At 39.1% G+C, this 14,211-nt stretch overlaps 1 protein-coding gene across 11 annotated transcripts in view; it reads left to right on the top strand.

Annotated features, from left to right (window-relative positions):
* Positions 1-14,211, top strand: part of SPIRE1 (spire type actin nucleation factor 1) — a 208,158-nt gene that overhangs the window by 20,730 nt on the left and 173,217 nt on the right. For 9 of the 11 annotated variants that reach the window (XM_054460268.2, XM_054460274.2, XM_063653367.1 and 6 more), the window contains exon 2: positions 2,198-2,232. In XM_054460268.2, coding sequence (XP_054316243.1) covers positions 2,198-2,232 — 35 coding nt within the window. Of the gene's footprint in view, positions 1-977; positions 999-1,732; positions 1,754-2,197; positions 2,233-14,211 lie in introns of those variants that run through there. The other 2 variants (XM_054460275.2, XM_054460276.2) reach the window with 2 other exon arrangements.

Genomic DNA, 14,211 nt, shown 5'->3' on the forward strand with positions numbered 1-14,211 from the left:
GAGGGCAGTGGCGCAATCTCGGCTCACTGCAAGCTCCGTCTCCCGGGTTCACGCCATTCTCCTGCCTCAGCCTCCCGAGTAGCTGAGACTACAGGCACCTGCCACCACGCCTGGCTAATGTTTTATACTTTTAATAGAGATGAGGTTTCACCGTGTTAGCCGGGATGGTCTCGATCTCCTGACCTCATGATCTGCCCGCCTCGGCCTCCCAAAGTGCTGGGATTACAGGCGTGAGCCACTGTACTTGGCCAACTCATATACTCTTAAAGAGGCTACTCTCTGTTACAGTTTGCCTGAGTGCTCCTCTCTGCCTCGCTCCCTCTCTTCCCCCCTATGCAGAGTAGGCTCTCAGTAAATGTTTGCCGAAAGGCAGTCTGTACCCTTCCTTGAGCTGTTTCTGTCCAGTAGTACTTTGCCGAGTAAAATTAATTACCAATTTTATGGGAGTTAAGTACACTTAACCACCAAAAGCATTAATGGTCTGAACAGACAATCATATGTATAAATAAATAAAATGTACGTTATAAATCACTATTGAATGTAGAGTTTTACATAACAATAAATAAATATATAAGTAAAATAGTCTTATACTTATCAAACCCTATTATATAAACCCTTAGGTTGTAAGCTCATTTTATATATATGTTCATGTAGTCTTTATTGCTTATATATAATTTTTAATTTAATTCATAGAACCCAAGGCCCCTTATTTTCTGGTCTCAGTTTCAGCCAGTGTTTCTCATTAGGATCATTAAGAGATGAGGAGTTGTGGTTGTCTTCTTTTATTTTTTCATTTTTGTTTTTTTTCAACCAACTCATTTCAAATAAGAAATTGTTTTAATTTTATTTTTTATTTTAAGAATTGGGAGCATACAAAAGCTATTTTTTGTGATTTTTCTTTTGTGATGTCATAATAGAGTCTAAGGTGTGCAAATTCTAGTTAAGTACTAAAAAAATAACAAGGTTGTTAGAATAACCACTGTGGGCTAGGTGTGAGGGTAAATGCTGGGGAGAGGAAGAAGTGGGAGGATAGTATTGGGTGGAGGGAAAGGTATAGAGCTAAATGCGTATTTGAATTTAGGTCAGTGAAATCTAAGTGTAGTCTGGGGAAATTAAATTTTCTAGTACTGACCGGGCATGGTGGCTCACGCCTGTAATCCCAGTACTTTGGGAGGCCGAGGCAGGCAGATCACTTGAGGTCAGGAGTTCGAGACCAGCCTGGCCAACATGGCAAAGCCCCATCTCTACTAAAAATAAAAAAATTGGCCGGGCATGGTGGCGGGTGCCTGTAGTCCCAGCTACTCAGGAGGCCGAGGTGGGAGAATTGCTTGAACCTGGGAGTGAGCGGTTGCAGTGAGTCAAAATCACACCACTGCACTCCAGCCTGGGTGACAGAGTGAGACTCCTCAAACAAAACAAAACAAAACAATTTTCTAGTACCCAGTATAATTAATTGTATAATTGTGTTATTCATTCTTTTTGTTAAAACTATTTAATAAGTGATTCTTTAAAATAGCTGTTTTTGTTTAAGAAGTATGTTTTTGTCAGTGACATTGACAGAAATATATTAATTGTTCATGTTCTTTGGTATTATGTATCAGTGATGGAGAAAAACACTAATATTGGTACAGCCAAATATTGTTCAGTTCTAGTTATTCTTTAGGTGAGCCTCTGTTGGAAAAATTACTCAGTTAATTATATGGTTTTGCCTAATCATGTATTAAAGAAAAACAGTCAGCATATATTAAAGAAGGTATGAATTTAAACATTATTCCTTTCATCGAAATGATCACTGTATCTTTAAACTGGAAATATATTTGCAGTCTTAAGATTTCCTAAGGTATACTTAAAATACCTTTGAAGTATTTTAAGGTGTTTCTTAAAAGAAAGCAAGACTTTCAGATGTTTTTGTTCGATTGATTTATATATCTGTATTAAATATGTATATATGTTTTAGATCTTATTACAGTTAAGCATTTTTTTCTCACTTTTTTCTTTGTTATTTTTTAATGGGCCTATTTAAACTTAAATCTCTAAGTAGGACCTTCAGGGATATTTGGTCATTCTAGCATCTTTCATTTGCATAGATATTCTCATAGACATAATAAAGCCATAGCCAGAGAAGCTCAAATATTTTTATCAATGATTTAAAAAAGCTGAAATCTTTTGAAAGTAATCCTTTTCATTTTTATTACAGGTAAACTGGGATATTCACAATGTGTGGAAACAGAGGTAAGTGAAATACTCAAATATTTCTTAGTAAAGCAGCTTTGCAATCCTGTTTAGACTAACTTGAGTACTGAACTATCTATCTCACTATAGGTTCTTGGTCTTCTGATAAGATTTCTTTTTTTTTTTTTTTTGAGATGGAGTTTTGCTCTTGTCGCCCAGGCTGGAGTGCAATGGCACGATCTTGGCTCACTGCAACCTCCACCTCTTGGGTTCAAGCGATTCTCCTGCCTCAGCCTTCTGACTGGCTGGGATTATAGGCGCCCACCACCACGCCCAGCTAATTTTTGTATTTTTAGTAGAGACGGGGTTTCACCATGTTGGCCAGGCTGGTCTTGAACTCCTGACCTCAGGTGATCCACCCGCCTCGGCCTCCCAAAGTGCTGGGATTATAGGCATGAGTCACCGCACCTGGCCCTGATAAGATGTTTTGAGAGCAGGTGTGTTTTCTAGGTTTAGGAAGAGTAAAATGTGAAGAAAAATTAGTTGCCTTGTCCATATTTTTGTAACGTCAGGTTGTGTTATAAAGAATAGCTTAATTATCATTTTAAAATTTAACCGTATTATTATATGCAGAATTGAGTTAGCTAAGATCTAGAGCTCTTAGTAATTTCAGTTTTTTTTTCATAATTCAGTGCAGTATGTCATATAATAAATACAGCATTTAAATGTGTCAGACTCCATTGGAGCTGCCTTAATTTAAGAAAAAATAGGGACTTGGAAACAATGTTTTAGTAAGATTAATAATAAATTTGGTGCTTTGTTATTTATACTAGTAGGATTATTATTATTATTATTATTATTATTATTATTTTTAGACGGAGTCTCGCTCTGTCGCGCAGGCTGGAGTTCAGTGGCACGATCTCAGCTCAGTGCAAGCTCCGCCTCCCGGGTTCACGCCATTCTCCTGCCCCAGCCTCCCAAGTAGCTGAGACTACAGGTGCCTGCCACCATGCCCAGCTAATTTTTTGTATTTTTAGTAGAGACAGGGTTTCACTGTGTTAGCCAGGATGGTCTCGATCTCCTGACCTCGTGATCCGCCCGCCTTGGCCTCCCAAAGTGCTGAGATTACAGGCGTGAGCCACTGCGCCGGGCCTGGTTTATTATTTTTTAATAATTTAATTTCAAATTTCTGATTGTGAAATTTAAGGGGTTTCTATGTGTTCATTACAGGGATTTCAAGCATAATACTGAAATACCAGGTCAGCATATATGTGTGGTATTCTTTTCAGTAGCAGTTTCATCAACCTTAGATTGGGGGTGTTAGGTGTTTTGTTAGTGGCAATGCCCAAATAAAGGATTTAAGAAGTTGTATTTCAAATTTTATAATGCATCTACATATTGATGTAGGTTTTAGTAAGTTTCAACTGTTGTTTTAAATGAAACGTAGGCTTCCCAAGGGATTATATTGTATAATAAACAAAAATAATTTATCCCTTTTTGCATTAATTTTTGTATTTTCTTTCTTTTTTTTTTTTTTTTCTTTTGAGACAGAGCCTTGCTGTGTCTCCCAGGCTGGAGTGCAGTGGCACAATCTTGGCTCACTGCAACCTCCACCTCCCAGGTTCAAGTGATTCTCCTGCCTCAGCCTCCCGAGTAGCTGGGACTACAGGCGCATACCACCATGCTGGCTAGTTTTTGTATTTTTAGTGAAGACAGGGTTTCACCATGTTGGCCAGGCTGGTCTCCAACTCCCGGTCTCAGGTGATCCACCATTACAGGCGTGAGCCACTGTGCCCAGCCCATTTTTGCATTTTCTATTCAACTTTGAAAGGAGGGACAGTTTTTTCCAAATTAGATCTAAAAAGGCAAGAACTTAATATTTTTATATTGTTAGAATTTTTGATATACTATTCAACATGACACAAAGGGGTGGGATTTGATTTGAGTCAGAAGAGGTAAGTTTTGTGGTTTCTGGGTATGTATTTTTCTAGCTATGCAATTTTGAGTAAGTAATTTTTCTTCCAGAACTTTGTCTTTCTTATCTATAAAATGTTAATGGTAAATTGTATTAACCTCATAGCTTATGAAATTTTTAGAGATGCTATATATTAAAATGTTTCATAAACCTTAAATACACTATTGTGAATTAAGATGATACAAATATAGTCAGCATTCATCTGCGTTTAGGTAATGAAATATGAAGATTTTACATACAAGGCACAGTTATCTAATTATTGTTTTATTATATTTTATTGTCAGAAAATCCACATGATCTTAATGTTAGTTTAGTACTCACTTTGTGAAGAAGCATTAGTTCATTTTATCTCCTAATTGAGGGCCCTTATAATTTGATTCGTAACATAGGTCACCAAAAGAATTGGAATCTAACTAAATAGAAGTTTTTCAGAATTAAAAAAAAAGTAACAATTTGAAGGGGGCAAAACACAAGGAAACAAAAATTTCAATCTGATATTGATTAAATTCAGAAAAATAGGTATTTTCTAGGGCTAACAGTGGTTATCAGTGGGGAGGAGATTGGGATTGTAAATGGTCATTTATCCATATTGTTTGATTTGAAAAAAAAAGAGTATCTGTGTATTACTTTGGTAATTAAGATAGCAAAAAGCAGGAGTGGTGAGGCGGTAGGGGCAGTGGGAGCTACTTTTTTTTAGAAGTTTGGTGAAATGAGAGAAGGAATAAAACAGCATAAGGAGGAAGTTTTCTGTTGTGTTTTAGGTTAGAGACGATGGTCCATTTGGCGGTGGTGGTGTAAGGGAGCCTGGAGGGCGTGAGCCAGGTTCAAGAGTGGTTATCTAATGAAGCAGACCCAGGAACACGTGGGAGACGATGGTTGTCTGGAGTAGTGCTGCTCAGAACCAAGACTAGTCCAGGGCTCTGTGGTCTCTGAGACTCTCTCAGGGGATCTGCAAGGTCAAAACTATTTTCATAGTACTGCTAGGATATCATTTGTCTTTATACTTTCATTCTCTTAAGAGCGTACCATGGAGTTTTTGGAGGCATGAGGAAGACTGTCAGAATGACTGCAGAAGCAGATGAGATCCAGCCTTTTTTTTTTGGAGACAGGGTCTTGCTCTGTCACCCAGGCTGGAGTGCAGTGCCATGATAACGGCTCACTGTAGCTTCAACTTCCTGGGTTCAAGTCATCCTCCCACCTCAGCCCTCTTGAGTAGCTGGGACTACAGGTGCATGTCACCACACCTGGATGGTTTTTTATTTTTTATTTTATTTTTATTTTTTGAGATGGAGTCTCACTCTGTTGCCCAGACAACAGAGTGTAGTGGCGCGATCTCGGCTCACTACAACCTCTGCCTCCTGGGTTCAAGCGATTCTGCTACCTCAGCCTCCCGAGTAGCTGGGACTACAGGCGTGCACCATGATGCCCAGCTAATTTTTGTATTTTTAGTAGAGACGGGGTTTCGCCATGCTGGCCAGGCTGGTTTTGAACTCCTGACATCGTGATCCTCCCACCTCAGCCTCCCAAAGTGTTGGGATTACAGGTGTAAGCCACTGTGCCTGGCCTGTTTTTTTATTTTTATTTTTGTTTTTTTTGTAGAGATGGGGTTTTGCTATGTTGCCCAGGCTGGTCTCCAACTTCTGAGCTCAAGCAGTCCTCATGCCTCGGCCTCCCAAAGTGTTGGGATTATAAATGTGAGGCACCTTGCCCAGCCTCTCTGGCTGTCTTTCATTGAGCCTGACATTAAAAGCTTTTGTAAAATGTAAAACAATTCCACCCTTCTCATTTTTTTTAATGTAGTTTTTTTTCCTCCATAAAATGTTATTAACATTTAATGGGCTTAAATGAATTAATACATATTTTAAACATTTCTTGGTTTTAATTTCTAATACAGTAAATATTGATAGATTATAGCCCACATTAAAAAAAAGCTCTTTGGGCTCCTCTAATTTTTTAGTGTGTAAAGAGGTTCTAAAACCAAAATTTAAAGGTTTGAGAGCTGTGGTATGAGAGCACGAATGGCAGAGGTACTTCCTCCTAAGAAACAGAATCGGGAGGTAGGAGGAAACTAGAGTTGTGGGGTAGGCAGCAGGAAGCCCAGGCACCCTTGCCATATGGGTTTAAGCATCTTTTTGTCAGCAAGATGGCAGGCTCATATCTGAGACTGAGGTTATACTGGGTCACAAAGGGGACTGACTACTAGAGCCTCTCGTGGCTCTTAAATTGTTTTTCTATCGAGCAAAACAAATTGTTTTTCTATTTCTACCATTCCCTCTGTAAACCCCTCACCGAACTCTTGCTAGTATAAGCTGCCTGAAGGATGAGGCTGCCTGCCATTCTGGGGCAGCCTGTTCAGCCTTTCTGAATTCAGAGAGGCCTTATTAGGTGGCCCTTGTGCCCAGGCTCAGCTCATGGGGCCTCCTTTTCCTTCTCACTTCTCTGTCTCAGATTCTCCATTGAGGGTGGATAGTTGCAAAAATTATTATTATTTTTTGAGACAGAGTCTCGCTCTTGCCCAGGCTGGAGTGCAGTGGCACGATCTCAGCTCACTGCAACCTCTGCCTCCCAGGTTCAAGCGATTCTCCTTTCTCAGCCTCCTGAATAGCTGGGATTACAGGCATGCGCCACCACGCCTGGCTAATTTTTGTATTTTTAGTAGAGATGGAGTTTTGCCGTGTTGGTGAGGCTGGTCTCGAACTCGGGACCTCAGGTGATCCGCCTGCCTCAGCCTCCAAAGTGCTGGGATTAGAGGCATGAGCCACTGTGCCCACCACAAAAATCATTTACATTTTATTTAGCATCAAGCCTAGCTTTATACGTGCAGCATATTATGTGTCATTCCTGGTTGGGAAGTGTAAGGTTTCCTGGGAGCAAGAAGGAAGTCCTTCTTAAGCAAGGCTTACAGACTCCCAGGGAAAACAAAATCTCTTTATCTCTCTGGGGTTTTAGGGCCCTCATCAAGTCATATAATTGAAATAGAGAACATCAATTGTTCAACTGGTTTTTATTTTAATAGTTTTTGTAGTACATAAAAATCATGTTATGAATTATTTTGTAGTTTTAATTACAACTTTTAGCACTTTTACTATATTCTTAAAAATTAAAAATTACGAGTTCTGAGAAAGCAGTGAAATCATATATAGGTATTTGATTAACTTTTATGTGATCTTTTACCTCAAGCTAATGTTTCTTAAAATCAAGTATTTCACCTTATTTCTTACTATTTGGAAAATGTTTTAATATGCTTGATTATACTAAGTATTTTCCAGCATTTGAACTCATTAATGGAAATCTTTCATATGATTTGTTTTAAATGACATGCAAATTTTTTTACTTTAATAGGCAATTTAATTTTTCCCTATAACTTTTTCTGTTTTTTGAAAGTATAATTTACATACAGTAAAATTTACCTTTTTATTTAATTCTTTGAGTTTTGACAAGCATGTTTCGTTGTTAACTTTCCCTACAATCAAGTTTTGTCACCCCTTTAACGTCCCCCATGCCACTTTGTAGTTAGCCCTGCCCCTCCTTCCAGCCCCTCGCAGCCACTGATCTGTGTGTTGTTCTTACAGTTTTGAAAAGGACATGTAATTTAAACAGCGTGTGACCCATATTTCTCCCTTCCTAGTAGTGGCTCACAGCGCAGACGGCTAATTTATAAACTCTTGAATGACTAACCTGTACTCGTGGGCGCTTGCCTGTCAAGGAAGCAGTTCAGATCCAGATTTAAGGGTAGCTTTTATTCCAATTTTACAAATTTTTCCTACTGCCATTGTTTAAATAGTTTTGTGGATTATAATCTTACTTTTGAAGAAAATTGCTAAATATTTGAAAATATCAAAACCAGAACTGATTTGAATTTCCATATATTTTAATTGAGGCTTTTACATTAGTTTTTTTCCAGCTTTCCAAATTTCATCACATTCCTGTCTCCTATTAATCACCACTAATTATGTAGCACTCAGAGGCCCTTTCCCTTTAGCAGGAAAGAAGGTTAAATGAATAACTAGAACAATCTTGTTCCCTTGGGGGATTAACTATATTTTAAGTGGAATAGGTTAAAGTATTATATAAAGTTAAATGAACTTTTATCATTGCTTTAATCTTGATAGAACTGGTTTGTAAAAATTGTACCATAGAATCATTTAAGCTTTAGTGAGGGAAACTATTGAAAAGACTCATGTTCACATCTTAGAAATAAAGTTCACGTATACTGGGCATAGGTACCTATTCTGTGTTTCATTCCCACATGCATCTTGAAGAAATATTTTACAGCTTACCCATTCCTGTACACTAATAACAGACAGAGAGCATGTCTGTTTGTCTAATAACAGACAAACATGAGTGAACTCCCATTCATATTGCTACAAAGAGAATAAAATACCTAGGAATCCAACTTACAAGGGATATGAAGGACCTCTTCAAGGAGAACTACAAACCACTGCTCAACGAAATAAAAGAGACACAAACAAATGGAAGAACATTCCGTGCTTATGGATAGGAAGAATCAATATCGTGAAAATGGCCATACTGCCGAAGATAATTTATAGATTCAATGCCATCCCCATCAAGCTACCAATGACTTTCTTCACAGAATTGGAAAAAACTACTTTAAAGTTCATATAGAACCAAAAAAGAGCCTGCATTCCCAAGACAATCCTAAGCAAAAAGAACAAAACTGGAGGCATTGCACTACCTGACTTCAAACTATATACTACAAGGCTACAGTAACCAAAACAGCATGGTACTGGTACCAAAACAGATATATTGGCAATGGAACAGAACAGAGGCCTCAGAAATAACACCACACGTCTACAACCATCTGATCTTTGACAAACCTGACAAAAGCAAGAAATGGGGAAAGGATTCCCTATTTAATAAATGGTACTGGGAAAACTGGCTAGCCATATGTAGAAAGCTGAAACTGTATCCCTTCCTTTATACAAAAATTAATTCAAGGTGGATTAAAGACTTAAAATGTTAGACCTAAAGCTATAAAAACCCTAGAAGAAAACCTAGGCAATACTATTCAGGACATAGGCATGGTCAAGGACTTCATGACTAAAACACCAATAGCAATGGCAACAAAAGCCAAAATTGACAAATGGGATCTAATTAAACTAAAGAGCTTCTGCATGGCAAAAGAAACTGCCATCAGAGTGAACAGGCAGTCTACAGAATGGGAGAAAATTTTTGCAATCTACCCATCTGACAAAGGGCTAATATCAAGAATCTACAAAGAACTCAAACAAATTTACAAGAAAAAACAACCCCATCAAAAAGTGGGCAAAGGATATGAACAGACACTTCTCAAAATAAGACATTTATGCAGCCAACAGACACATTAGAAAATGCTCATCATCACTGGTCATCAGAGAAATGCAAATCAAAACCACAATGAGATACCATCTCATACCAGTTAGAATGGCAATCATTAAAAATTCAGGAAACAACAGATGCCGGAGATGATGTGGAGAAATAGGAACGCTTTTACTTTGTTGTTGGAAGTGTAAATTAGTTCAACCATTGTGGAAGACAGTGTGGCGATTCCTCAAGGATCTAGAACTAGAAATACCATTTGACCTAGTGATCCCATTACTGGGTATGTACCCAAAGGATTATAAATCATGCTACTATAAAGACACATGCACACATGTGTTTACTGTGGCACTATTCACAATAGCAGACTTGGAACCAACCCAAATGTCCATCAGTGACAGACTGGATTAAGAAAATATGGCACATACACACCATGGAATACTATGCAGCCATAAAAAAGGATGAGTTCCTGTCCTTTGCAGGGACATGGATGAAGCTGGAAACCATCATTCTGAGCAAACTATCGCAAGGACAGAAAACCAAACACCGCATGTTCTCACTCATAGGTGGGAATTGAACAATGAGAACACTTGGACACAGGGTGGGGAACATCACACACTGGAGCCTGTTGTGGGGTTGGGGGGGGTAGGAGGGATAGCATTAGGAGAAATACCTCATGTAAATGACAAGTCGATGGGTGCAACAAACCAACATGGCACATGTATACCTATGTAATAAACCTGCACATTGTGCACATGTACCCTAGAACTTTAAGTATAATAACAAAAAAATTTTACAATTAGAAGAATGTTTCTCTGTCCACTTCTGAAGCAAAAGAGTGTTTAGTTTGAATTAAGAGGCATTAATTACTCTCAGTCAAAAAATTTTGTTTTATTTATGTAAATAACAAAAGAGTTCAGACCTGTTAACAATCTTTTTAAATTAAAAATGATTATCCTCTGGGCAAAAAATATATATATGTATTTTACAGCTTACTATATTCCAAGTACTGTTATAGACATTAATTAATCATCACAACAAATGTATGAAGTAGATCCTATTATTTGCATTTTAGGGATGAGAGCTAAGTATATAGAGAGGTTAAGTAATTTGCCCAAGCCGACATAGCCAGAAAGTTGCAGAGCCACTTATCTCTTTACTTTTCATATATTTGTCCTTTCTTTATTCAGCCTGTATCTGCAATGTAAGGTATCTACATAATGCTGATGGTTAATTTAGTGCCTCATTTGGAATAATGAGATGCCTTTGTATCTCCTTATATGCCTCTTAACTGCAGCTACTTCAGTTCTTGCCATTTTATAGCCAACGGATATAATCCTGTTAGATGTAACCTGGACAAAAGTGTAAACGCAGTCCACGAACCTTCAACCTCTTAGGTGAGGACAGGGTCTGTACCGTAGGAACTTGTGAAGTAGTCTGATTCCAAACTACTCAAAGTGATTCCAGAATTGTTCTATATAGTTGAACCTCCTGGAAAGTCAAATCTGCTTTAGGGGACCCAGAGATCTTGAGGCAAGCCAAGAAATGCATCATAGTCTCTTGGACCTCGTTCTGGTTATGTATAGTTTTTGACCCAAACAGGGCTGTATCAATTTTTAATGTTTTCTGAGCATCCTAAAATAAACTACTAAAGCCTGTACATGGGGTTTGCTGCTTTATACAGAGTATAACATTTTAAAATGTCTTTTTTTGTCTTTAGCTAAATCAGCTCACTACCCATAATTGATTCCACCCTCTGGCTCATTTAGGTGACAATTAGATTTGTATTGCCTCTTTTTTTGGGGGCGGGGTGGTGTGGGGAACGGAGTCTCTGTTGTCCAGGCTGGAGTGCAGTGGTGTGATCTCAGCTCACTGTAACATCTGCCTCCTGGGTTCAAGTGATTCTCCTGAGTAGCTGGGATTACAGGCAACTGCCACCACGCCCGGCTAATTTTTGTATTTTTAGTAGAGACAGGGTTTCACCGTGTTGGCCAGGCTGGTCTTGAACTCCTGGCTGCAAGTGATCCACCCGCCTCAGCCTCCCAAAGTGCTGGGATTACAGGCGTGAGCCACCATGCCCGGCCATGTAGAATTTTTTTTAATAATTTGCCTTATTAGGCAGGCATGGTGGCTCACGCCTGTAATCCCAACACTTTGGGAGGCCGAGGTGGGCGGATCACCTGAGGTCAGGAGTTCGAGACCAGCCTGGCCAATATGGTGAAGCCCTGGCTCTACTAAATGCAAAAAATTAATCGAGCATGGTGGTGGGTGCCTGTAATCCCAGCTACTTGGGAGGCTGAGACAGGAGAATCGATTCAACCTGGGAGGTGGAGGTTGCAGTGAGCCGAGATCATGCTATTGCGCTCCAGCCTGGGTGACAAGAGTAAAACTGTCAAAAAACAAAACAAAACAAAAGAATTTGCCATATCAGTCTGTCTTAGTCAAAAATTAAAATGATTTAAATAAAATAAAACCAGTATTTTTCAGCACACATAATGCAATGCTGATGGGATCTGTGTGGGAAGGGGCTAGATTTTTATTTAGTTTTTCAAAATACATTTATTCATTTGTAGCATTTGTAGAAATGATATTGGCCAGGCATGGTGGCTTACACCTGTGATCCCAGCACTTTGGGAGGCCAAGGCGGGTGGATCACGAGGTCAGGAGATTGAGACCATCCTGGCTAACACAGTGAAACCCCATCTCTACTAAAAATACAAAAAATCAGCTGGGTGTGGTGGCGGGTGCCTGTAGTCCCAGCTACTCGGGAGGCTGAGGCAGGAGAATGGCATGAACCCAGGAGGTGGAGCTTCCAGTGAGCCGAGATCACGCCACTGCTCTTCAGCCTGGGCAACAGAGCGAGACTCTGTCTCAAAAAAAAATAAAAAAAAATGTATATTTGTTGTAAATCTTAAAGAGTAAAAGGAGAATGTAAAAATCACTTCATACCCTACTACCAAGTGATAGTGGCTGTTTAGAGTATTTTTCTCGACATCTCTTCCCTTAGGTACATAACAATATTGACACATTAATTGAGCATCTGTTGTGTGCCACTCTTAGAGTCACATGCATCTTTGTATTAAGACACAGACTTGGCTTGAAGGAGTTAGCCAGGCTGAGGGAAAGGATTTAGGTAAATCCAGTGGAACTTTCCAGGAAGAAGGACACCATAGTGAAGATTCTGAAAGAGCTAGCTGTTTTTGAAACTGACAGAACAACACAAGGATGTCTGAAGCATAGAGAAGGAGGGAGAGTTAAAGAAAATGTAGGGAAGACAAGGCGGTGCCAGTTATTACAGGTCATGTTAAAGATTGGACACAGCTCAGGGCTGGGCTCGGTGGCTCACGCCTGTAATCCCAGCACTTTGGGAGGCCGAGGCGGGCGGATCACGAGGTCAGGAGATCGAGACTATCCTGGCTAACACAGTGAAACCCCGTCTCTACTAAAAATACAAAAAATTAGCCGGGTGTGGTGGTGGGTGCCTGTAGTCCCACCTACTCGGGAGGCTGAGGCAGGAGAATGGCGTGAACCTGGGAGGCGGAGCTTGCAGTGAGCCGAGATTGCACCACTGCACTCCAGCCTGGGCAACAGAGCGAGACTCTGTCTCAAAAAAAAAAAAAAAAAGATTGGACATACCTCCGTTTTCCGTTCAAGGGAAGAAGCATTTCTGTCTGAAATTTTTTTCTATTCCTGTGATCATTCTTCTGTTGATATGTGTTGTTCATCTGCTGTTTTCTTACATTCTTTGTATTTCCCACGCTACACAGATGTGTTTTATACACTCATTATTTCATCAGTTTATACATTATTTAATTAATTGGTACTATAATAATAGTGGTACAGTTGTATAAATAGGTTTGGGAACAAACCCAACTGACCCATGGTAAGCATAGGAGCAGAAATGCCTGGTGACTGAAGGAGTAGCTGGCCTGTGACGTGGAGAGAAGTCAGTATGATAGGTCTGGGGATTAGGGAGTAGAGATGGATGAGTCATTTAGGTGGAGGCTAATTGAGCTTCTGCAGTTCAGTATGGTGTCTCGACATATTCTCTTAATTTGGTGGAGATTTTACTGTATTTAGCAGATATTAAAATAAGGTTTTTAATCAGCAAAATTAATGATTTCCTCGGTTTTATGACCATTACCTAATTTTTTGATGATGATGTTTCTTAGTTTTTTAAAAATAAACTTTTTAGGATATAATTCACAAACCATATGAGTTACCCACTTTACCCACTTTTCCAATTAGCGGTTTTTGAGATGTTCAGAGTTATGCAGCCATCACCACAATTTTAGGACATTTTGTCACCTTATAAAGAAATGTGGTACCTTTTAGCTATCACCTCCTAGCCCCAGCAATCACTAATCTGCCTTCTATATGTATAGATTTGCCTATTCTGGACATTGCATATGCATGGACTCATATGTTTTTTTAGGACTGGCTTCTTCCATTTAGCATAATGTTCAGGGTTCATCCATGTCATACATGTATCAGTAGTTTATTCCTTTTTATTGCCAAATATTCCATAGTATGGATATACTGTATTTTGTTACCCATTCATCAGTTGATGGACATTTGAATTGTTTCTACCCTTTGGCTGTTATGAGTAATGGTGCTATAAACTTTCATGTACAAATTTTTGTGTGGACATATGTTTTCATTTTTCTTGGATATATACCTAAGAGAAGAATTTCTGGGTAAACTGGTAACTCTATATTTTAACTTTTTGAGAGCTTCCAAACTGT

This window comes from Pongo pygmaeus, chromosome 17, assembly GCF_028885625.2.
Source record: "Pongo pygmaeus isolate AG05252 chromosome 17, NHGRI_mPonPyg2-v2.0_pri, whole genome shotgun sequence".
NCBI classification, from domain to species: Eukaryota; Metazoa; Chordata; class Mammalia; order Primates; family Hominidae; genus Pongo; species Pongo pygmaeus.